Source organism: Antechinus flavipes, chromosome 1 (genome assembly GCF_016432865.1).
Source record: "Antechinus flavipes isolate AdamAnt ecotype Samford, QLD, Australia chromosome 1, AdamAnt_v2, whole genome shotgun sequence".
Taxonomy (NCBI): Eukaryota; Metazoa; Chordata; class Mammalia; order Dasyuromorphia; family Dasyuridae; genus Antechinus; species Antechinus flavipes.
In genome coordinates, this window is record NC_067398.1 from 234,251,150 (window position 1) to 234,278,041 (window position 26,892).

The window sequence follows — 26,892 nt, forward strand, 5'->3', positions numbered from 1 at the left end:
TGTTCACTTTACCATAGTGAGCTATAGTCTTTCTTAAATTCTCTTTTTTCACTACAGTGTCTTGCTTGGTGATCTCATTAGCTTACCATGGATTCAACTCTCATATGTGGACAAATATATTTCTCTTATAGTTTTACATTATTGTCTATTCAGCTTTTAGAACTAGATGCTTAATAGGCATTTCAGACTTAAAATTTCTAAAAGAACTCATTATCTTTCTCCACAAATCTTCTTCTAACTATTTCTACTGTCAAGGACATCAACCATCATTTTAGTCATCCTAGGGACCTTAACTCTTTCCCCACACATCTGTCCATTGTTAAATCTTGTCATTTTAAAGTTCACAGTATCTTTCATATATATTTACTCTCTATTCCTCTGTCTCCCAGAAATTTGTACTCCCTCCTTTTCTGAGAAGTAAAGTTTTTTTTATTTTCTTGCCAGAATATCCTCACCGTCTTCCAAGAATCTGTTTCTACCCCCAGAAGTCTTCTTCTAATATCTTATTATATGTTGTTTTCTTCCATTAGAATATAAGCTTCTTTTGTGCAAAAAATGCTTGGCTTGCTTATATTAATATCATCACTGCTTAGCATAGTGCCTGGCACATAATAATCAATTATTAAATATTGAACATATCCATCTGCTTCTCTCTCTGTATCTGTCTGTCTATCCATCCATCCATCTATAACTGTCCATTTACCTCCTCACACAGTTCCGTTTTTACTTCATATCTTGATTGCTCTTTGCCCAGAGATTAAGCTTCCATTTCTTGTTTCAAATCTTTCCCTTCTCTGATCCTCTCTGATTTGGTTGCCAAAATAATTTTCGTAAAGTATCCCAGAGTGAGGAAATATGGGTTTTGTAAAATAAAAGATATCAATAAAATTTTTATTTTAAAAAATGTATTTAAATTATCATTTGAAAACAAAATTTTCTTTTCCATCTATGAACTTTTCTTGTAAAGGTTACTGAAAAGATTGCAGACAATATAGAGATAAGTCAAATATACATTTTCTCCACCATTTTTCTGCACAGGTTTCTTTTTATTACAAAGATGTGGCTCTTAATGAATTTCCTTTAAAAAAAAAAGTCAACATATTTTTATATCATTATTACATTTTTTAAAAAAAAATTTCACCTTTTTCTTAATGCTGAGCAGAAAATTCATACTAAAGAAGATTCAAATGACATGAATTTAAATCAATTTTGTACTGTCCTGTCTCAAGATACCTCTTTACATGAAATCTCTCATAGTTTCTCTCCTCCCATAAAATGCAGATGCCACTGCCCATCAGGCCTGTGTTTGCCTCTTTGCACAAACAGTCCAAAACAGTTTTCTTGATCTGTTTCAACTTGAAATGTTGTCAATATATGGATTGTCTTGCTTTCTAATTCAGTGAAAAATCTAGTTTTCCATTAGTCTCTGCCTTTCTAATTTTCAATATAGTTTTACTAAATGTAATTATTAAAGGCAGATTCAAGAAAGCAATTACTAAGCTACTGGTTTGTATCTCTGAAGTCTTAATAAACAGCAAAAAGTTGTAATGCCACTAAAAGTATACAAAAAAATTTCTATAAGGAGGGCACAAATGCATTAAAAAACTATATTCAGGTAAACATGTAAATACAATATATCATCCTTTCAACTACATATGTCAAACCTCATTCTACATTCATTTCATAATTATTTACTATGTGCTTATTATGTGCAAATCCTTATTTTCATTACTGTGTGATACACAAAGTTATATAAAACATAGTTCCTTTTCACATGTCACTTAAAGTCCCCAAGGGAAAATAATAGATAGAATACAAAACAATATATGTCATAAATGCCAATTTATGCAGTGCAATATAGCCAGCTTCAGAATCAGAAAGACATGGGTTCAAATTTTGCCAGTGACACCTGTAATACTGGTAACTGCTTAGTGTCCTATGAAACTTTCTAAGACTAATTTACAGAACAGTTGCTTGTTACCTTAGCACTCTGCATTAATAGAGCGAAGTTTCTCTCCAGGAGTGTCGCTTTTACTAAAAGGGGGGAAAAGGGCCATGTAAATGGGACAAAAGTGGAACTGTACTCCAACTATAGTGTAAAATCAATACCAGAAAACTTTCCTAGGTTTAAAAAATTCCAGAAGTATTATAGACTAAATTATTATAATTTAGTTGTAGTGCTGCAGGCAAGAATCACAAACATTTGTTCTATAAACCAAGCTTCTCACATATTATAACTTTCCTGAATATACTATTCAGGATCTACTATTTTTAAAGCCTCAGTGTTATAGAATTTCAGAGTTAGAAGGGACTCTAATGGCCATTTAGTTCAATCCATAATTGAAAAAAAGTCCCCATTACAGTACTGTGAACAAATCATCATTTAGTCACTGCTTGTAAATTTCTAGAAAGTGAGAAAGTACCATATCATGAGGCACCTAATCCATTCGTGGGGAGCTCTAATTATTAGGAATTCTCCATAGATGGTCTTGAAGAAAGAAATTCAGAGTCAACAGCAGAATCTGGAAAGACTTGAAGGGATTAGCAAGGCTAGAATAATATTTCTTAAAACAGTTCCAGGAAGAACTGATCAGTCAGAAGAGGCAGCTCAGGTGGATGAGAAGGCAGCTGAGGAACTGTGGAAGAGTCATCTTCCAGGGTTAGGAAGCTGTTAGAGAATGGTGGATAAAGAAGTCTTGAGAGTCAAGAATGGAGTCCAAAGAGGAATGAAGCAGTGAGTCAGTTTGCCTAACTTGAATTTCACCTACTAATAACTCTGGTGGCTTCACCTTAGTCATCAAATGATAATGACTTAGTCTGAACACTCCCTATATTTATAGATGGTGAAAAACAATGACAGACACATGATTAAACTTTAAGGTGGTGGGAGAAGGGACCTAGAAATTATACTCTTGTCCTGGTATAATTTTCAGCTATATTCTTCAAACCTAATGTTGAAAAGACTAAGAATATTCCACCTTGAGGGCCCATGAAGGAGAAAACATACCCTTTATAAAATATGAAAGGAGGTAGAAAGAGCAACTCTGCTTAGATATCTGATTGTCAGGGTCAAAGAAAATATCGAAAGACTTTTATTTTGCTAAAGGGTTTGTTTGTTATTTTAAAGTAGGTTTTTGAACCAAAAAAAACTGCATGCTTACACATATGAAGATTAAGGATAACAACAGGAAGGAGAAAGATGAAGAAAAATAAAAAGGAGTGGGGGAAGATTTCTATCTTCATTAATTATAAAAATTATTATGTCATGAAAATGGGTTGCTGAGAGAGCTTCATTCTTTGACATATTTGAAATGACTGCTAATACAGAAGCATCAATGCCCTTACGGATTTTAATCAAGAAAAAATATCTAAATTCAAATTATTAAGGGGTATTCCATTATTTGTAGAATATATAATGATACTAGTGTCATTTGATAGGAAAAGATGATGGATTCAAATTTTTTTTCATATGAAAATCATTATCATTACACTAATGAGTTTTTTCTCTTCTGAAGATTATGTAAGAAATTGGGAAATGAGAAAGTAAAGTAAAAGCATTAGATTTAAGAGAAATGATTAAAAGTGTAATACTGGGGAGTGGAAAAGGAAAAATAAATAAAATGTGAAAGGGAGTAGATAATCTACTTAGAAAGATGAAAAAGACACAAAAACAAAAAGATGGAGAAATAAAAGGCTTGATGTAAGCAAATCTCAGGAAAATATATCAGCTGTGATATTCATCAATACAGAAGGTAAAATGAATTACAAATTCCAAAAAAGGATTAAATAAAGGAATCTACAATAAATAAGTTTTAGATCATAAAGCATGGGTTTTTAACTTTTTAGGTATGCTATACACACCTTTAGAAGCCTATGATCTATTCTCAGCATAATGTTTTTAAATATAAAATAAATAGTATTATAATTATATATATATTTCAAATATAAAATATAAAGGATTACAATTATAATTATGTTGAAGTATAGTTACTAAACAACTTTTAAGAACAAATTCATAGATTCTAAATTAGGAACTCTTTCTATAAAGGGAAGCATTTTTTAAAAAAGCCACAATGAAAAGAGAACAAACAACAAATGCTATAGATTCCTTAGAGATTGTGGAATGTCAGCAGTAAATGTCAAAAATGGTTCAAAAGATTATTTAAGGGACATAGGTTATTAAGAAAGACATGATAAAATGTAAAAGTTGAAATATTATCCAACAGAAAATACAAATACAAAAACATGTTGTACTTTTGGAAACAGATGCCAAAGTACTGATTGATAGAATTGCCCATAGATGAAAAACCTCAAGCTGGAAATTCTGAGACCAGAGTAACTGTCCAGATATAAAAAATTCTTGATAGGCTGGAACATCAGGCTTCTTAAGGTAAAATTGAATATGGATCATTGTAAGATTCAAAGTCTTTATTTTTAAAAAAATCAAATTCCTGTATAAGGTAGAAGATATTCTTTGGTCTGAAAAAGATTTTGGGGATTTTAGTGGATTGTGGTCCAGGAATATAAATTGGCAGCCAAAGCTTATCCAATCTTGGGTTGCATTGGGATGTTACTTTGGCTCTTTAAAGATAAGCAAATGAAGCTCAGAGAAGTTAAAGGTCTTGTTCAAACTTACACGATTAGTATGTATAAGAACCAGAATTGGAATCAACCGAATTGACTCCAAAAAACCAGTGTTCTTAGCACAATATGATTGTTTTGTTTTTTTCTTTTCTCCCAGTGGTAATTTAATTATGGCCAAAACATTAGGTATAATGTGTTTTATACACTTTTTGCAAATATCAAAGTTTCAGGTTGTGTTTTAGCATAAGCTTTTAGCAATAGTTTTTACATTTTTGTTTTTCCTTTGCACACACTAAGTCTTATTACTGTGGTAATGCTTTTGAGAAAGAAAACAACAAAATCTGTTAAATGGTCTATACTTTTGCAAATCGACACCTTTTCTTGAATTCTTTAGTCTGCTAAAGCTGAAGTACAAATTAAGTGATTATGATATATCATACAACTGGCTACTTTGGGGCAAAAGAAATCAATATAAACATTTCTCATAATTAGCCTTTACTCCCTCTTTAGTGTAACTGTTTAAATCAAGGATTTGAAAATGTTGGTTTTACATATAGACTTTTGTGATTTTTGTGGAAGTATTTTCTATTCAAACCTCAATCATCAATGAATAAACATTAAGTGCCAGATGCACTGTGCTAAGAGTTAGGGTTACAAAAAAAAAATGTTTAAGGTCCCTAAGGAGTTTACTTTGTAATGGGGAAAACAAATGCAAACAATTATAAACAAGCAAGCTATATGCAGGATAAATAGGAAATAACAGAAGGAAAATACTAGGGTGGATTGGGAAAGGCCTCCAGTGAGGTTTTAATTGGGATATAAGGAAGCCAGAGAGTTTATTAAAGCTGTCAAGGAGGCATAGGGAAGAGCCAGAGAAAATATCCAGGGCTAAGAGACAAAAGTATCTTGTGGAACAGCCAAGAAGCCATAGTCACTGGATTTAAGAATATGTGTCTGGGAATACTAGAAAGGTGGGCAGAAGCTAGATCATGAAGGTGTTTGAATGTTAATTAGAGCATTTTGGATTCTATCCTAAAGGTAATTAAAAAAACCACTGGAGTTTGAATAGAGGTGGGAATGGAGTTTGGGTTTACATAATTGGACCTTCACTTTAGGAAAACCACTTCAGTGGCTGATCAGAGGATGGTTTGGAATGGAAAGAAACTTAAAGCAGGCAGACTCTCCCCAAGAAGGCTATTAATGTGAAGCAAGGGAAGCTGCAGCAATGTCAGAGCAGAAAAAGGGGTGTTATTGAAGAGATGTTGTTTATAAACTTTCCTAGATAAACAATTTAGCATTCAAACAGTTTTGGCCTTGGTATATTTGGACACATTTAAAGTAGCATATTAAGTAAAATATTTTTAAATTCAAAGCAAAAAAACATCTATAGTCATTAGTATTTGATTTCTCTGTTCTGACAGATACCTGAATATCTGAAAGAACTCTTTCTGATTTAGAGATTCTTCAGAAGCTGCTATTCTCTCAGATTTCAACATTTTATAGCTACTTTGGTGATGAGCTCTGAGATTAGTTGGTCCTCAGAAGACAAAGTTAGTCAGTAATTAGATCTATATTTGAGGTTGTCCTGTTTGATAGTACTTGTTAGACTTATTGTTCCATTAGAACAACCTTTGAGAACAAGAAACCTTGTTTACTGTGTGCTAGGACAAGTCAAGAATGCTGACTCTGGAGTCAGGAAGACTGAAGTCTTTGAGTTCAAATCTGGCCTCAGATACTTATTATCTGAATAATCCTGGGCAAGTCACTTAACCCAGATTGGCTCTCTTTCCTCATCTGTAAAATGAGCTGGAAAGGAAATAGCAAACTAGTCCAGGATCTTTACCAAGAAAACCCAAATAGAGGCACCAAGAGTCAGATGTGATTGAAATACGATTGAATAACAAAATATACTAGGGGAAAAAAATCCTTATCTATTCTATTGTACACAATTTTATTTACACAGAAAATAGGATTACAAGGAAAATTGAAGAGGAAGAGAACACTTGAAGATTTTTTAATTAATTATATAAGCTGAAACTTGAAGAGGAAAGTATGTATTTTGAGAGGTAAAGATGATAAGAAGGATGTACATTCTAAACATGGGGGACTCAAAGGAATAGCAAGTATATCAGTTCGGCTGGAACACAGAGTTTGTGAAAAACATATTCATCTATATTATATTATTGTAATTGTATATTAACATAAATAAAATAAATTATTTTATGTAAATATGTTAATAACTGCATATATTAAATTATTAAATCAATATACAACTTATATTATAAATTGTTAATATAAAATTGATATAATATATTATTTATATTATTTAATATAAAATAAAACTAGAAGGATAAGTTTGATCCACTTTGTAAAAAATCTTGAGTTCAGATTTAGGAATTTGTATTTTGTTCCATAGTCCAGAATTTTCAAACTCAAACTGTATTCCTTTCTAAGGAGAGATGTGAAACAATGGACATAATTATTGGATATTTTCTAGGCCCTGAGCTGCAAAGAAAAGGGCCATGTTTTTTCACCTTAGTGAGGGTAGATACTCATGTCACTTATGCTCCTTGGACTTTTGGGTAGTCCTTATCAATCAGTTATTTATGTGGTTAGGATCAGAATCCATATCACCTAATTTGAGCATAGGGATCCATAGAAGTTCCCCAAGGGAAAGTTATTGAAGTGTTGCTGCACTGAGGGTCTTCTGATATTAGCTTGTTATAACTCAACTTCAGGTATCCCATTCTTACACTTGTGAAATTTCCTCTAGGGCTAATTTGGAAGTTGCACTGGGCAGGGCAGCTATATTGTTCAATTAAATCCACTGACCAGAGGTAGGAGACTTAAAATTACTTGCCTTTCTATTACATCTGGGTGCAGGTACCTCATGCATCTTAGCATAAGGTTTAAGGATTTCTTGTGCTAACTCTTGCTTTCATATTTCCCCCTTCTCTTTTGGGAGGCTAAATAGTACTTTAGAAGAGTATTGAATGCAAAGTTAAAGGAACTAGGTTCAGACGTTCTGAACTTTAGTTCCCCTAACTTTAAAATGAAGAGGGTGTTGGATGAGATGACTGAGAAAAATCTTCTCCATCTCTATATCTATGATTTACTTGCCAAATGATGCCATATGTGCATATCTTTCTCTTTTTTTTTTTTTTAAGTTTTTTTATTTAATAATTACATTATATTGACACTCATTTCTGTTCCGATTTTTTTCCCCTCCCTCCCTCCACCCCCTCCCCTAGATGGCAAGCAGTCCTTTATATGTTGGATATGTTGCAGTATATCCTAGATACAATATATGTTTGCAGAACCGAACAGTTCTCTTGTTGCGTAGGGAGAATTGGATTCAGAAGGTATAAATAATCCGGGAAGAAAAACAAAAATGCAGATAGTTCACATTCGTTTCCCAGTGTTCTTTCTTTGGGTGTAGCTGCTTTTGTCCGTCATTTATCAATTGAAACTCAGGTCTCTTTGTCAAAGAAATCCACTTCCATCAAAATATGTCCTCATACAATATCATTGTCGAAGTGTATAATGATCGCCTGGTTCTGCTCATTTCACTTAGCATCAGTTCATGAAGGTCTCTCCAAGCCTCTCTGTATTCATCCTGCTGGTCATTTCTTACAGAACAATAATATTCCATAACATTCATATACCACAATTTACCCAGCCATTCTCCAATTGATGGGCATCCATTCATTTTCCAGTTTCTAGCCACTACAAACAGGGCTGCTACAAACATTTTGGCACATACAGGTCCCTTTCCCTTCTTTAGTATTTCTTTGGGATATAAGCCCAATAGAAACACTGCTGGATCAAAGGATATGCACATTTTGATAATTTTTTGGGCATAATTCCAGATTGCTCTCCAGAATGGTTGGATTCGTTCACAACTCCACCAACAATGCATTAGTGTCCCAGTTTTCCCGCATCCCCTCCAACATTCATCATTATTTTTTCCTGTCATCTTAGCCAATCTGACAGGTGTGTAGTGGTATCTCAGAGTTGTCTTAATTTGCATTTCTCTGATCAATAATGATTTGGAACACTCTTTCATATGAGTGGTAATAGTTTCAATCTCATCCTCTGAAAATTGTCTGTTCATATCCTTTGACCATTTATCAATTGGAGAATGGCTTGATTTCTTATAAATTTGAGTCAGTTCTCTATATATTTTGGAAATGAGGCCTTTATCAGAACCTTTAACTGTGAAAATGTTTTCCCAGTTTGTTGCTTCCCTTCTAATCTTGTTTGCATTAGTTTTATTTGTACAAAGGCTTTTTAATTTGATGTAATCGAAATTTTCTATTCTGTGATCAGTAATGGTCTCTAGTTCATCTTTGGTCACAAATTTCTTTCTCCTCCACAAGTCTGAGAGATAAACTATTCTATGTTCCTCTAATTTATTTATAGTCTCGTTCTTTATGCCTAGGTCATAGACCCATTTTGATCTTATCTTGGTATATGGTGTTAAGTGTGGGTCCATGCCTAATTTCTGCCATACTAATTTCCAATTATCCCAGCAGTTTTTATCAAATATTGAATTCTTTTCCCAGAAGTTAGGGGCTTTGGGTTTGTCAAACACTAGATTGCTATAATTGACTATTCTGTCTTGTGAGCCTAGCCTTTTCCACTGATCCACTAATCTATTTCTTAGCCAATACCAAATGGTTTTGGTGACTGCTGCTTTATAATATAATTTTAGATCAGGTACAGCTAGGCCACCTTCATTTGATTTTTTTTTCATTAGTTCCCTTGAGATTCTCGACTTTTTATTGTTCCATATGAATTTTGTTGTTATTTTTTCTAGATCAATAATATATTTTCTTGGAAGTCTGATTGGTATAGCACTAAATAAATAGATTAGTTTAGGGAGTATTGTCATCTTTATTATGTTCGCTCGGCCAATCCAAGAGCACTTAATATTTTTCCAATTATTTAAGTCTGACTTTATTTGTGTGGAGACTTTTTTATAATTTTGCTCATATAATTCCTGACTTTCCTTTGGTAGATAGATTCCCAAATATTTTATGGTATCAACAGTTATTCTGAATGGAATTTCTCTTTGTATCTCTTGCTGTTGGGTTTTGTTGGTGATGTATAAAAATGCTGAGGATTTATGGGGATTTATTTTGTAGCCAGCTACTATGCTAAAATTATGAATTATTTCCAATAGCTTTTTGGTAGAATCTCTGGGGTTCTCTAGGTATACCATCATATCATCTGCAAAGAGTGATAGTTTGGTTTCCTCATTGCCTACTCTAATTCCTTTTATATCTTTCTCGACTCTTATTGCCGAGGCTAGTGTTTCTAATACGATATTAAATAATAATGGTGATAGTGGGCAACCTTGCTTCACTCCAGATCTTACTGGGAAAGGTTCCAGTTTTTCCCCATTGCATATGATGCTTACTGATGGTTTTAAATATATGCTCCTGACTATTTTAAGGAAAAGTCCATTTATTCCTATGCTCTCAAGTGTTTTTATTAGGAATGGATGTTGGATTTTATCAAATGCTTTTTCTGCATCTATTGAGATGATCATGTGGTTTTTGTTTGTTTGGTTATTGATATAGTCAATTATGCTAATAGTTTTCCTAATATTGAACCAGCCCTGCATTCCTGGTATAAATCCTACTTGGTCATAGTGTATTATCCTGGTGACAATTTTCTGTAATCTTTTTGCTAATATTTTATTTAAGATTTTAGCATCAATATTCATTAGGGAGATTGGTCTATAATTTTCTTTCTCTGTTTTCAGCCTACCTGGTTTAGGTATCAGTACCATATCTGTGTCATAAAAGGAGTTTGGTAGGACTCCTTCAATCCCTATTTTTTCAAATAGTTTATATAACATTGGAGTTAATTGTTCTTTAAATGTTTGGTAGAATTCACATGTAAATCCATCTGGTCCTGGGGATTTTTTCTTAGGGAGTTGATTGATAGTTTGTTCTATTTCTTTTTCTGAGATGGGACTGTTTAGGATATTTACTTCTTCCTCTGTTAGTTTGGGCAAGCTGTATTTTTGGAGGTATTTTTCTATTTCATTTAAGTTGTCGAATTTATTGGCATAAAGTTGGGCAAAGTAACTCCTAATTATTGCTCTAATTTCCTCTTCGTTAGTGGTGAGTTCTCCCTTTTCATTTTTAAGACTAACAATTTGATTTTCCTCTTTCCTTTTTTTAATCAGATTTACTAAGGGTTTGTCTATTTTGTTGGTTTTTTCATAGAACCAACTCTTAGTTTTATTAATCAATTCAATAGTTTTTTTACTTTCAATTTTATTGATCTCACCTTTTACTTTTAGAATTTCAAGTTTAGTGTTTGACTGGGGGTTTTTAATTTGTTCCTTTTCTAGCATTTTTAATTGCAAACCCAATTCATTGACCTTCTCTTTCTCTATTTTATACAAATAGGCCTCTAGAGATATGAAATTTCCCCTTATTACCGCTTTGGCTGCATCCCATACATTTTGGTATGATGTCTCATTATTATCGTTTTCTTGGGTGAAGTTATTAATTATGTCTATGATTTGCTGTTTTACCCAATCATTCTTTAGTATGAGATTATTTAGTTTCCAATTATTTTTTGGTCTACTTCCCCCTGCTTTTTTGTTGAATGTAATTTTCATTGCATCGTGGTCTGAAAAGGATGCATTTACTATTTCTGCCTTACTACATTTGAGTTTGAGGTTTTTATGTCCTAATATATGGTCAATTTTTGTATAGGTTCCATGAACTGCTGAAAAGAAAGTGTATTCCTTTCTGTCTCCATTACATTTTCTCCAGAGATCTATCATATCTAGCTTTTCTAGTATTCTGTTTACCTCTTTAACTTCTTTCTTATTTATTTTCTGGTTTGATTTATCTAATTCTGAGAGTGCAAGGTTAAGATCTCCCACTATTATAGTTTTACTGTCTATTTCTTCTTGCAGCTCTCTTAGTTTCTCTTTTAAGAATTTAGATGCTACCCCACTTGGTGCATATATGTTTAATATAGATAGTGCTTCATTATCCATGCTACCCTTTAGCAAGATATAGTGTCCTTCCTTATCTCTTTTAATTAGGTCAATTTTTGCTTTAGCTTGATCTGAGATCAGGATGGCTACCCCTGCTTTTTTGACTTCACCTGAAGCATAGTAGATTTTGCTCCAACCTTTTACCTTTAACCTGCATGTATCTCCCCGCTTCAGGTGTGTTTCCTGTAAACAACATATTGTAGGATTCTGGCTTTTAATCCATTCTGCTAACCGCTTCCTCTTTATGGGGGAGTTTACCCCGTTCACATTTATGGTTAGAATGACCAATTCTGTATTACTTGCCATCTTGTTAACCCCGGTTTATGCTTTCCTCCCTTCTTTCCCCTTTCCCCCCCTTCCAAGTATTAAGCTTGTGAGCACCCCTTGTTTCTCACAGCCCTCCCTTTTTAGTGTCCCTCCCCCCGCCTTAGAGTTCCTCCCCCTATCTTACCCCTTTCCCTCCCAGTTCCCGTATTCCCTTCCGCTTAGCTTATTCCTTCCCTTTCCACTTTTCCCTTCTCACTTTTCAATGAGATGGGAGAAGTTTCACCATAGATTGAATATGTCTTAAGATTTTTCACTTAAAGCCAATTCTGAAGGCAGTAAGATACCCACTATATTCATCCCCCTCCATTCTTTCTCTCAGATATAATAGGTTTCCTATGCCTCTTCATGAGATGTACTACCCCCACTTTACCCTTTTTCTGGTACAATGTCCTTTCCACATCAATTTCTAGAACAAGGTATACATGTATTATTTATGCATCTATATAGTCAAAATATAGTTCCCAAGATTAATCTTTACCTTTTTAGATTTCTCTTGAGTTCTATATTTGTAGATCAAACTTTTTGTTAAGTTCTGGTTTTTTCATCAGAAATAGATGAAATTCGCTTACTTCGTTGAATGTCCATCTTCTTCCCTGGAAAAAGATGCTCATTCTCGCTGGTAAGTTATTTTTGGTTGCATACCAAGTTCCTTAGCCTTTCGGAATATCATATTCCAGGCCCTTCGATCTTTTAATGTGGATGCTGCCAGATCCTGGGTGATCCTTATTGTGGCTCCTTGATACTTGAATTGGGTTTTTCTAGCCGCTTGCAATATTTTTTCTTTCATCTGAGGGTTCTGGCATTTGGCCACTATATTCCTTGGTGTTTTGATTTTAGGATCCCTTTCAGTGGGTGATCGATGAATCCTTTCAATGTTTATTTTTTCCTCTGTTCCTATGACTTCTGGGCAGTTCTCTTTGATAATTTCCTGGAAGACAGTGTCCAGGCTCTTTTTTTCATCATGTTTTTCTGGGAGTCCAATGATTCTCAGATTGTCTCTCCTGGATCTGTTTTCCAGGTCTGTTGTCTTCCCCAGAAGGTATTTCACATTTTTTTCCATTGTTTGATTTTTTTGGATTTGCTTGACTGATTCTTCTTGTCTCCTCGAGTCATTCAATTCCACTTGTTCAATTCTGATTTTCAGTGAAGTATTCTCTTCACTCACTTTTTTAAAATCTTTCTCTAATTGTCCAATTGAGTTCTTTTGTTCTGTGGAATTTTTTTCCATTTCGCCAATTTTGTTTTCCAGTTCACTAATCCTATTTTTCAAGGATTTTACTTCTTTATCCACTCTCTCTTTAACTGACTTCTCCAGGCTCTTTTGCCAAGCCTCCCTCTCCTTTTCCCAAGCTTCCTTCTCCTTTTGCCAAGCCTCACTTTGCTTTCCCCATTTTTCTTCTAGCTCCCTTGTGAGAGCCTTTTTAATCACTTCTATAAGGTTCATCTGTGCTGAGGAACAGACGATCTCCTCCTTTGGGGAATCACCTGGGGACTGCCTGTTTTTAGTCTCCTCAGGATTTAGAGTCTGCTCTCTATCTGTGTAGAAGCTGTCTAGGGTTAAAGTCCTCTTCAGCTTCTTGCTCATTCTGTCTATTAATCAGAGACAAACTACCAAAGAAAACAGAAAAAACTGGAGTCTTTCTTTGGGGGGGGCTGGGTGTGTTATCGAGCTTCCTCTACAGACTGCAGGTGGCAGCAGTGAGGCACTAGCAGGACTGTGCTGCGCCTGCGCTCTGAGATCCCAAAGCGTGCTGAGTCACTGAGGGGGGGGAAGGGGGGCGGCCAGGTCCTGAGAGACTCCAGCTGTTTGCGGTTGTGTTCTTCAGCCCTGGTGTTTTTAGCTTCTCTGCTGGGCTGTTGACTTGCTGCAGGTTCCAAACCTGTAGCGAAGCTCTCCCCGCAGAGACAGCTGCGATCACTCCCCACCCCCTCTCCAGTCTGCTCCCGTGCTCTCACTGCCGCTGCCTGCCGCCTGCGCCCGATCTAAAACCGCCCCAGCCCTCCAGTAAAGACAGACCTTTCTTGGCGGATCTCAAGGATGGCTTCTCTTGGTAACTATTTGTGGGTTTTTTTCAGTCAAGCATTGATTCAGAGGCTTGTAATGAAGTGGATAGTGAGAGAAAGCGCGGAGCTTATGCAACTGTGAGCCTCCTCTCCGCCATCTTAACCGGAAGTGAGCATGTGCATATCTTTCTCAACAGACTTTTCTCTACTGACACTGCTACCATCTTAGTTCAGTCCCTCATCATGTTTCACTTATATTTGTAAGCCTCTTGCTTATTCTTCTTTTCCTCAAGTTTCTGTCCATTCCAATCCATCCTACACTCTGTTCCTAAAATGCACATTTTTTCCCTTAAGTGCACATCTCCTCTTGTTACTTCTTTCACAATAAATTTTAATGGCTTTTCTTTCCTTTTAAAAATATTTTATTTTTTCCCAGTTGTGTATAAAAATAATTTCTCTTATTTGTTGTTAAGTTTTGAGTTCCAAATTCTATTCCTCACTCTTTCTCTTCTCTTCCTTCCCTACAGAAATCATAAGTAATCTGATAGAGTTTATACATGTGTAATCATGTATCAGTCATTTTTTTGCAGGGGGGGGAAGGGGGGAACTGAAAGAAAACAGAAAAAGAAAGTGAAAAATAATATGCTTTGATCTTCATTTAAACTCCCATCATTTTTTTTCTCTGAAGATGGATAGCATGTTTTATCATGAGATCTTTGGAATTGTCTTGCTAAGAATATCTAAGTAATTAAGTAATATTGATATTGTACAATGTTGTTCTGGTTCTATTTATTCTATTCTCCATTAGTTCATACATGTCTTTCCAGGTTTTTCTGTAATCATCCTGGTCATCATTTATTAATGCACAATAATATTCCATTATAATCATATATACAGCGGTTTAACTATTCCCCAACTGATGGACATCCCCATATCTTCCAATTCTTAGTCACCACAAAAGAACTACTTTTTTTTGTACAAGTAGATTCTCCTCCCACCCTTAAAAAAAAAAAAAAAAAAACAGAACTCTTGGGGATATAGAATTAGTAGTGATATTGCTAGATCAAAGGATTTGATATCACAGTTTGATAGCTTTTTGGGCATAGTTCCATATTGCTCTCCAGAATAACTAGATCAGTTTACAATTTCACCAACTAGTTTATTAGTGTTCCTGTTTTCTCTCCAACATTTATCTTTAATAGTTTTTCTGTTACCTCCAATATCTTCTTTTTTTAAATTTTAAATTTTATTTTATTTAATAATAACTTTGTATTGACAGAATCCATGCCAGGATAATTTTTTTTACAACATTATTCCTTGCACTCGCTTATGTTTCGTTTTTTCCCCTCCCTCCCTCCACCCCCCCCCCCCAAGATGGCAAGCAGTCCTATATATGTTAAATATGTTGCAGTATATCCTAGATACAATACATATTTGCAGAACCGAACAGTTCTCCCGCTGCACAGGGAGAATTTGTTACCTCCTATATCAAATATAAACTCCTCTATTTGATTTTTAAAGCCTTTGACATGATCTTAACTTTTCTTTCCAGTCTCATTGTACATTATCCCACTCCTAAACTGGCTTTCTCCCTCATACACTACACTTCCTTTTAATGTCTTTGACATGGCTGTCTTCCATTTCTGGAATTCTCTAATGAAATCCATCTACTGTATACATTAAGGTTTTTCTGTCTCCCCCCCACCCCCTCTCTTTTGCCAACTGCTAGTACCCTCCTTTCCAAAATACTTAATATTTAACTGTTATTTTTATTCTCTTCATATTTTTTTCTATATATGATTATATATATATAGTAATCTTTCTCTTTAAAATGTGAATTCCTTGAACTGTGGGGACTGAATGTGGATCACAGCATATTATTTTTACCTTTTTTGCTGCTGTTTGCTAGCTTTTTTTTTCTCTTTCTCATATGATTTTTCTTGTGCAGTGTGAGAAATGTGAAAGTATGTATAATAGAACTGCACGTGTTTAATATGTATTGGCTTATTTACTGTTTAAAAGAGGAAGTGGGAGAAAAGGAGGGAGAAAAATTTGGGACAAAAAGTTTTGCAAGGATAAATATTGAAAATTATCTTTGCATATATTTTGAAAATAAAAAGCTTATTTAAAAAAAAGTAAGTTCCTTGAGAAGAGATGTTTCTTTTTTGTATTTCAAAACCTAACAAAATAGCTGGCACCTTTCATAATGTTTGTTTACTGATTGATGATCTTGTGATTCTATGACAGCAAACAATTATTCATATTTTTGTATATTATCTTTAAAATTTGTTTTTGTTATTAAAATGGAATAAATTAACTTATTTGCATAAATTATAAGTTAAGAAAATTATTTCTATAGATTATTACAGAGTACAAAGATATAAAACAATGTATTTTTTTTTAATGGAGAATAGTTTGGAGGCCATTTCTGTTAGCTTGAGGAAGCTGCTTTAGGTTTTTGAGCAAGAAAATGACTTAGTAAGATCTGTATATTTGGAAAATTATTTTCACAGATGTATGGAAGATAGAAATGATTGCAAATGACCATTTAGGAAACTAGCAATCCCTTCAAGAAATGCTAACTTTGTGGACTAGGCTGATTATGTGGCTAGCTGTAGAACAATAAAAAAGATTGAGAGGTCTTATGGAGGTAAAATCTACAGAACTGGACATTTGATTGGCTAGAAAAGATGAGAAAAGAGTAAAAAATGACTTTGAATTTGTGAGCTTGGTTTAATAAGTTCAATGAGTTTAAGATGGCAGTACCTTCAGGAGAAATATGAAAATGTGAAGTGTAAAATGAAATCATTTTTAAATTTCTTGAATTTGAAATAGAAGATACATCTAAGAGCCATTTGATAATGTATGACTAGAGTTCAAGAGAATCTTGGGGACTGGTTACATAGATTTGGAAGTAATTTCAATAGAAAGTATACTTGAGCCTATGGGAACTTGAACCTATGAAATCTTCAAAAGAGTGAGAGAATATAGATAGAGAAAAGATCAGAATCCTTGAAAACACTTGTGGTGCCTTACCAATAGATAAATGATTTTTAGGAGTCTATTACACATCACTAGGGTCTTTATTCTGAAGTAGGAAAACATTATTTACATAAAATTCTTAGCCTTCCAATTCTTTAGTAGGATTTTATGCTACTAAGGGGAAAGTTCTGATTTTGACAAAGGATGAAAGGGTCTTTTTCTGTAAGTACTCAATATTACCTAGGTCAGAAAAAAGAAGCTATCTATACCAGACTTTCTGCCACAAATAGGTGCCATTCCCTAAATACTTACAAATGCCATTTCCCTGTTGGAGTTGCAGTTGGACATTATTTGTGTCTCCTCCTCCCCCCCCCCCCCCCCAGTAGTATAGAATACTAGTAAGAGTACAGAAGATTCTCATCTTTCATCATTCCTTTAGAAAAGGAATCAAATTCACTGTGGTTAAGAGATGTAATTCTGAGTAACCTCAGCTAATCATTTCCATGGACAGATGATAACAAATCAATAACAAAAATATTGATTTCCTAGATCTTGTAGGTTTTTGAGTGAATATTTTTTGTGAATATAAGAAAGATAACTCATAATACTTTTATCGAGCACTAAAGGAGAAACACCTGTCAATGCCCTTACATTTCAAATTGTTAAGAGCTCAGTTAGTGTAATAAGACAGCTGAATAATTTTAAACCAGAATGTTTTTTTAACCAGTTATTTGGTATGCATTTATTCAATCCCTGGAACTGTGCTTAACCTGAGTTTTAAAGGAAATCAGGGAGTCTAAGAGGTAGAGGTAAGTAGGAAGAGCATTTGAGCAATGAAGGATAGCTAGTACCTTCAATGAGGGACAACAAGTAGGGTGGTTATTGCTGTACTATACATTTTAAAAATCCAAATAATATGTAAGGAGACTGGAAGATTGGGGTTAGGTGTGAAGAATTTAGAATCCTAAACAAGTTTATAGTTAATTCTAGAGATCCACTGAATTTTAGGGTTGAGCACAGAAGTGAAATGATCACAACTGATTTTTTCTTTGCTTCAATAACTTGTTTTCATGCTTACTTGTTTGTCCTTCATTCTCAAAGAGATCCATGACATCAGGGAGTGATATCATGATATGAAAGTGAGTTGGATTTAAAAGAGGGAAGGCTGTGCAAAGGCTTCATCTTCATTTTCTCCTCTAATAGTATTTGGATGTAGGAGCAAGATATAGATCAGGATAACTTAGAGATATATCATATTTATTACATGTTTTGTTTCCCCTCCTTTTCACTTTCATTTTTTTTGAAGGCTAAAAGAGTTAACATTTTTATCTTTTTATTCTCAGTATACGTAGTAGGCACTTAAATATTTGTTGAATTAGAAATTTACTTGTTTCATTTGAAGGGGAAAGTACTTTTTTCACAGACATAAATTGTAATACCTGTTGTGGTGTAGTAGATACTCTTCTTAAATTGCTTTACCTAAAAATTTCATCACTTTTTAGTTAATCAGTTAATTAGTCTCTCTGAATTTAGCTAATCTAGTCCTTGCATTTTAGTCCTTGCAGTTGTCCTGTAGTCACTGGGCCTGTACTCTCAGCATCTTTCAAGGTAGGACAGTCAGAAATGTGTTCTTCTGTCATTAACCAAGGCCATTATTTCAAAAGGAAGTTCTGGAGTAGAATTTCAATCAATCAGCAAACATTTATTAAGTTCTTACTATGTGCCGTGAACTGTGCTAAGCACTAGGGATACAAAATGAGGCAATTATAAATTCCTGCCCTCAAAGAGCTTACAATCTAATAGGAAAGACAGTATAAACAAGTACATACAAAGCAAAATATGTACAGCATAAACAGGAAATAATTAATTAAAAGAGGGAAAGTACTAGAATTGAAGAATTAGGCTTCCAGCAGAAGATATGCCTTTAGTTGGGTTTTAAGTGGAAGAATACTAAGTTTACATAATCATTTCCACATTAATCATGTTGTGAAGGAAAACAGACCAAAACAAAACAAAAAACCAAGAGAATTTTTTTAAAAAGTATGCTTATATCTGCATTCAAATTCCATTAAATCTTTCTCTAGAGGTAGATAGCATTTTTCATTCTAAGTCCTTTGGAATTGTCTTGGAGAATTGCTGATAATAGCTAAGTCATTGACAGTTGGTCATCATATACTATTGCTATTAATATGCATAGTGTTCTGGTTCTGCTTACCTCGCTTTGCATAAATTCATGTAAATCTCTCCAGGTTTTCCTGAAAGCATCCTGCTTGTCATTTTTTAGAGCACAATAGTATTCCATTATAATCATATACCACTTCTTGTTCAGCCATTCCCCAATTGATGGGCAACCCCTCAATTTCCAATTCTTTGCCACTACAATAAGGGCTGCTATAAATATGTTTGTATCTAAAGGTACTTTTTCCCCTCCTTTTTTTCCTCCCCGCCCCCCTTGCCCTCCCCTTCTCCTTCTCTCCTTCCCTGCCTCTGTAATAGAGACCTAATAGTGCTATTGCTAGGTCAAAGGGTATGCACAGTTTTATAGCCCTTTAGACATAATTCCAAATGAAAACGTTATTGCTAATATTTTATTTAAAATCTTTCATCAGGAATATTAGCGTTTAGTTTTCTTTCTCTGCTTTTTCTCTCCTAGTTTTAATTATCAAGATCTCATTTTTATCATGCAGAGTATTTGGTAGGATTTCTTCTTTTCCTGTTTGTGCAAATAGTGTTTTCAGTACAATAATTTATTCTTTTAATGTATGATAGAATTCGCTTTTGGATTCACCTGATCCATTTATTTTGGGGGGAGTGATTCATTTGATTTCAATTGATTTTTCTTTGATTAGATTATTTGAATCTTCTTTTCTTCCTCCTCCAGTTCTGTTAACTGTGTTTTATGTTTTGGGAATTTTGATCCATTTCACTTAAATGTCAGTTTTGTTAACTTTAATAGGACAGAATAATTTTCTTTCTTTTAAAATTAGGCTAGCTAATATTTTGTTGGTTGTATTTTTTTCTTTAAAAAGAAAACTAACATCTAGTTTTATTTATTTAGATCTTTTTTTTTTTTCATTTTAATTTGTTTATTTTTTTCCTTTATCATCAAAGTACTGGATTTATGATAAGTTGGAGAGGCTACTTGATGGATTTTGTTTTTGCATTTTACTTGCAAACTTTGTTGACCTGTTTCTTTTTTTTCCTCTTAGTATTTAGTTAAAATGTTTAGAGATAATAGATTTTTTCTCAGTGGCAGCATCATCCTTCCTCTCTTACTTCTTCCTTTCCACTCCCCTCCCATGAGGGATTAACTCAGGGGAAGATAGTTTCTATATCATTTAGATGTAAATACTCAGGACATTAAACAGATGGGCACTAGGTATACAATCAAAATTGTGCTCAGATGAATCAATGCTTTATAGTAGAAGAACATTTTTCCCCCCAGTCCATATATCTTTCTACTGGAAGGAAACCTCTTGGGAAAAAACAAACAAACAAACAAACAAAAAAACAGCTGTTTTAGCTGTTAGCTTATTAGCTGGATTATCTTATTTCATCCCATTTTCAGACCTAAACTATCAAGAGCCTGACTGAGACCAAGCCAATTAAAGGCTGAATCCATAAGAAGTCTATATCTTGTCTCATTATAATAATTTTCTTTAATGAAATTTTCTATTGTTTTTATGATTAACAAATCATAACCTACATATTCTTTTGGATTAAATTATTTACCTCTAATTATTAATCTTTTCTTCAAAGGTCCTTTATTAGATGTATTTTTTATTATGTTATGATCTCGCTAGTTTATTTTTTTTTTTTAACATTTCTGCTTTTCTACATTTGTTTTACAGATTTTTATCCTTCAGTACATAGTAAATTTTTGTAAAGGTTACATGTAGTTCTAAAATATAGCTATGATTCATTTATATTCCAACTAAATTATTACTAGAGATATATCATATCTAACTTCTATTCAGAATTTTAATTTCTTGTTTATATTTTTTCTAGATTTGTCTAAGTCTGAGAAGGTATATTGAAATCCGAAATATAATAATTGCACTATCAATTTATTTCTTAATTTTTCCTTTTAAGTATTTAGATGCTGTGCTGTTTGCTCCTACCTAAAAAAATTCATTAATATTCATTATTCATTAAATATTGATGTCTTTGGTTCCTTTAAGCCTAATATAGTTTCCCTGTTTAAACTCTTTTGTTCAAATAAAAAACTCCTTTTTTAAAGTCATGATTGCTAATATGCTTCTTTGGGTTGACTAAAACATAATTAATTTTACCCCAATTCCTTATTTTAACTTTTTGGTTCTTTCTTTTTTAAGTGACTTTATTGCCTTCTCTCCCCACCTGCCACCCCCAAATTATAAAACATATCATTGAATTCTTTTTTCTGATTTACTCTTAGAGCTCTTCAATTTTCTCAGTGAGTTGTTCCCATTTACATTCATGATTATGATTGAGCATACATTATTTCCCTTGATCCAAATTCTTCTTTGTCCTCACCCTATTTTTTCCAAAGACGAGTATAGTGAGAAAGGAGTATACTTAAGTCTCATGATCCATATCTTAAGCTAACTGCTTTGGTTTTACTGTTCCTTTTTTCTTCCTCTAGTTCAGTCTCCAAACATATGTTCTTATCCTTTAATTCCTTTTATTTCATCATTTCTGATTTATTTTAATTAGGAGTTTCTTTTTTCTTAAAATTAATACCCTGACTTCACTCACCCTTTTAATATCTCTTTGTTCTTGCCTAATTCCTTGGTGAATTTATTTCTACCTCTATATGCAAATATCTCTTATGTGCACAAATCCTTTATTACTACTACTTTTTTTTTTTTCCTGAGGCAATTGGGGTTAAATGATTTGCTCAGGGTCACACAGCTAGGAAGGGTTTAGTGTCTGAAGCCAGATTTGAACTCAGGTCCTCCTGATTTCAGGGCTGGTGCTCTATCCACTGTGCCAACTAGCTGCTCCATTCTTATCACTTCTTACTTGTACTATTGAAATAGCTTTCCAATTGTACTACTTGTCTCAAATTTGTATCCTTTCCAGTCTGTCTTTCATATAAATGTCAAAATGACATCCATAAGATTCCAAACTGAGAAACCTCCACTGGTTCCATGTTGCCTTTAATTTCAAATCCAAACTCCTTTTTTGACTTTTAAAGTCCTTCAGAATCAGCTCTATTTGTTGTCACTCTTATGTTACTCCATTTTCCATTTCTGTGTCATTATAAAATCCTTTATAAGATAAGATAGGACAGTTCAAGTGTCTTCTACTCCTTCATTGTCTTACCTCCTTAAATTATTTTGTATTTGCTTTCCACTTATTTTGAATTTAATTTGCCATTTGTTTTCTTGTTTATATATTCCTTTCTCAATTCTCATTTTTGACTTCTTTATCCCTTGATAGCCAACTCTCTTATTAAAGGATCTAGATAACTTCCATCATTAGGTTTTCATAATATGGCTTTATCTTGTGTCTTCTATATTTCTGCCCAATCCTCTTTTGCTCTATCATCATTCATGTAATACCTTAAGTAAAGCTTTGTCCTGACACCTTTTCTCTATATTTTCTATCATTTCTTTGCAGTTACTTACTGAGCTATATATATCCAATCTACATCTCTTCTGAGGTTTAGTCCCATATTAACAATTGCCTTTCTAGACACTTTAAACTGAATCTTCTGGAGACAATGTAAAAAAAATTTTTTTTCTCTCAAACTTTCTTTGTATTGAATTTCCTATTTCTGTGAAACACTTTCATTTTTCTAGCCTCTCAAGTTCATAATCTTAGAATCAGCTCAACTCTTCCTTCAATCTCTCCAAAAATATCGATTTAATTTTCTAATCTTGTCATTTCTATCTACATAAGAACTCTTTTTACCAATCAGTGTGTACATTAATTAAAGTGATAATTTTGGTAATGATACCACAAGTTACTAGATAACCACAAATTAATTTTGTAAACTAAGTCTTTCAAAGAGAGAGAGAGATCCTTGAAGGGGGGGAGGGGAAAAAACAACAACAACAACAAAACAGTTACTATGTTTGTTTTTTTCTCCAGTGTATTTGCTGTTTATAAAGAGCAACCAATACATTTTATGGTGGCATTCTTGGTTGGTAACAATGAAAACATTTCATGACAAATGTTTCATCCCTTGCCTTTAATAAAAGTTTTAGAAGTAATATAGAGGTTAGAGCTTTACTGAATCTTCAGTCCTTTCCCCCCATATTTTCCCTCCCCCCTCAGAAATTTCCTAACAAACTTGTCAATTAAGGTGGTAATTATGGTGGTGAATGTACTGATAACTAGACACAGACCCAAAATGTATTTATTTCATGTAGCCCAGAACATATTATGCATCCTTTTTTCTAATGTTGATAATCTATCTTGATTTAAATATGGGTTCTAATAGTTTGGAAGCCAAACTAAACTAAAATTTTATATTCTGCTAACAATAATCTGCTAGCTAATTATATTCCTCACTGCATTTTTCTCATTTGATTTCTGAAACAGTTTTTGCAAAAGGCATTTTTGTGTGTGTGAATTAGTGAAAGTATTCTTCCTTGAAGTAAACATATATGGAAAGGTAACTCGATCTGTACATGTAAATTGTTTTTGAAGAAGCTTAAATTGAACATTTGAAAATTTAAATTGGTAAAAAAAATTTACAAAATCATCTCAAAAACTTTTCTAAAAGCTTAAGGCACAGTACAGCTGAATTTGAAAACAATTTGCTATTTCTAATGTGGAGATTTTTTTTTTTTTTTAGTGATGACTGACTTTTCTTACATGAGAGAAAACAAAATAAGTACAAATATTTAAAAATTAAAAAAAGCACAGAAACCCAACATTGATCTTGTACTCCTTATTCAAATGGAATACAATATTATATGATAAATTGAAATAATAGCAAAAATATCATTTAAATGTATTTTGAAAAGAATGTCTTTAATTTTATAACTTATATACATTGAAATTATTTTTAATCTATAAATCATAAGTAATTGAATAATCTTAATTTAATTTAGTGCTTCAGAAACTTACTCAGCAAAAGAGAACAGTCATATCAAAGTCTTTAGAATAGTAAAATATCTTTCCTTTTAGCTTTAGTGAGCTTTTTGAAAAGATGTATTTTCATGAACATTTCACAATATTTCTCATCCTCGTCCTTGGTCCTGACCCAGTGACCTAAGAATCCAGAAAATGTCATGTTAGTGGTTACTAATTAGTGCATCCAGAGAGCCTTTTCATTTGACCTTTCAACCTTTTGGAGGTAGAAGCACAAGCTGTCATTCGTATCATACAGGGAAAATGAACCTTAACTACAATTTTTTTTTCTGTGTTCAAAACAAGAGAATAAATCCAGCTGAGACTATATGAATATGCAGGTTAGGAAGAAATTAGCCCAAAATTTACTATTATTTCTGTTATTATTTTGCAGGTGAGTTAGTACTTTGTCATTGAAATATACATTAGAACTCAGTTATGTTTAAGATTGTTTGCCAAACATCATATCTGTATTTCACTGATATCTATTTAAAACAATAATGTTAAAGAGATATTAACAAATAATAAAATCTAAGTACTTTTTTCAGAACATGCAAACTGTCCTTGTTTTTATATGTGTTGGAGAAAAATACTTATTAATAAAGAATTAATTATAGTGCTCATTAATCAATGTTGTTACTTCAATGTCTCTTGAGTGTTCTCTAGGTTTTGAGGGATTAGCTATTGTAATTTAAAAGATGATCCTAAACTTAAGAGATGGGACAATTGAATGTATTGAATTGGTGAAAGTAATATCTTTTTTTCCTTAGGTCTTTAAGATAGAAGTGCTAATGAGTGGACGGAAGCATTTTGTAGAAAAAAGATACAGTGAATTTCATGCTCTGCATAAGAAGGTAATTATTCTTTTTATTGGTCTAATCAGTGTAACTTAAGATTTTCTTTCATATTACTTATATTTTATAGATCAATATAATTTCTTTCATCCTAAAATATTTTTCATCCTTTAAAGTGTTTTTCATCAAGCTTTTAAAATAATTTAGGTTTTCTTTTTATTTAGTATTATTAGTGTATTATTTTGAAACATAAGTGCTTCTAAACATTGGTTGAAATATCTTACTCATGATAAATACTTGGAGTTTTTTGAAAAGAAAAAAAATTATCTTGGAATGGAATGGAAAATATTTTTAAACATTGATTTTTCATTTTTTGTGTTTTTCCAACTAGTTTTTATTTCAAATTTGTACAAAAAAAGATTATTCATTTTTACATATATAGTGTGTTTTCTGAAACATAAAAGGAAAATCAGCCTTCTTGCTGCCTATAAAAACATTATCTCAAGTTTTCCATCCATTTCAGTTATATGCTATTTTTTAAAGATTTGTATGTTTATATTTTTGAAGGAAATTTGGATTATAATTCAGAGGAAGCACAAAAAAGTTCACAAATTTTGAGAGTTGGAGGGGACTCCAGATAACCATTTAGTCTAACCTATGCATAAAAAAACTATTTTACACCATAGCCACCAAGTAGTCATTCAGTCTGTACTTGAATTATAAGGAGGGGACAATATATCTCTTTAGGAAGCCCATTTTTCTTTTGAACAGATCTGATTTTTAGCAAGTTTTTCCCAACATTAAATTTAAACTGGCCTCTTTGAAGTTTTTATCCATTACTTCTGGCTCTGCCCTATAGGAGAAAAGAAACAAATCTAATTCCCTCTCTCCTTGATACTTGCTCTTCAAATACTCGAAGATGTTATCATGTTCATCTTTAGTCTTCTCTTTATCTTAAATGTCCTGAGTTCCTTTACAGCATCCTCATATAACATGATCCCAAGGCCCTTCTATCTTGGTTTTCTATTCTCTAGAGATCTGAGAAAAGGAATACATAAGCATTTGTTAAGTGCTACTGTGAAGCACTTTACAACTATTATCTTAAATACATACTTGTAGTACCTAGAATTGAACACAAATGATAGCTGGTAGGGGAAGAATATGATAGTTCTATCTCCTTTTTATTCCTAAAAGCTATATCTCTCATGATGAAGCCCAATATTTTATTAGCTTTTCTTGACCTCCACATTACATACATTACATTGCTAACTCTTACTAAATTTATGGTATATAAAAAGCTCCTTATCTTTTATAGAGTAAATATTTAGCCATGTCTCTTCCATATTGCACTTCTGAAATTTTTTTTTTTTATCCAAGTGTAAGACTTTGAACTTTATTTTACTAGATTAGTCCTAATACTTTAGTCCAGGGATTCTTAATCTTTAATGTCATGGACCCCTTTGGCAATTAGGTGAAAACTCTGGAATCCTTCTTGGGATAATGTTTTTAAATGGGTTGCAAAGAAAACCAGTTGTATTAAAAAGTAGTTGTCAAAATGTTTTTTTTTTTTTTTTAAAGTTAAAATCATGAATTCCAGGTTGAATCCCAGGTCTAGTCTATTCAGACCTTTTTGGATGTTGACTAGTATGTTGGGGGTGGGGTGTGGAGGAACGGAAGGGGAGAGAGAAAAAGAGAGAGAGAGAGAGAGAGAGAGAGAGAGAGAGAGAGAGAGAGAGAGAGATGAATATTAAGTATTCTTTTCTTTTCTTTTGCTGAGGTGATTGGGGTTAAGTGACTTGCCCAGGATCATAGGGCACAGGAAGGGCCAGGGTCACAGGAAGTGTTAAGGTGTTAAGTGTCTGAGATTAGATTTGAACTCCTGTCCTTTTGACTTCAAGGCTGGTGCTTCATCCACTGTGCCTCCTACCTGCCTCTCTTTTCATTTTTTGAAAGATAGCACTAAATAAATTATGCAGCAGTTTCTACCACATAATATACATTTTGAATATTGCCTGGGTAAATAGCCTGAGTATTTTTTGAAGACAAATTTGACTAATTATGAAGGAACATATCACAATAAGTAGGCAGACTAGCTAACAATGAATTTCT

The 26,892-nt window shown here is 33.2% G+C and overlaps 1 protein-coding gene across 6 annotated transcripts in view; it reads left to right on the forward strand.

The window, feature by feature from the left end:
* Positions 1 to 26,892, forward strand: part of SNX24 (sorting nexin 24) — a 295,575-nt gene that overhangs the window by 138,941 nt on the left and 129,742 nt on the right. For all 6 annotated transcript variants that reach the window (XM_051997972.1, XM_051997979.1, XM_051997997.1 and 3 more), the window contains one exon: positions 24,760 to 24,843. In XM_051997972.1, the coding sequence (XP_051853932.1) occupies positions 24,760 to 24,843 (84 nt within the window). The remainder of the gene's footprint in view (positions 1 to 24,759; positions 24,844 to 26,892) is intronic.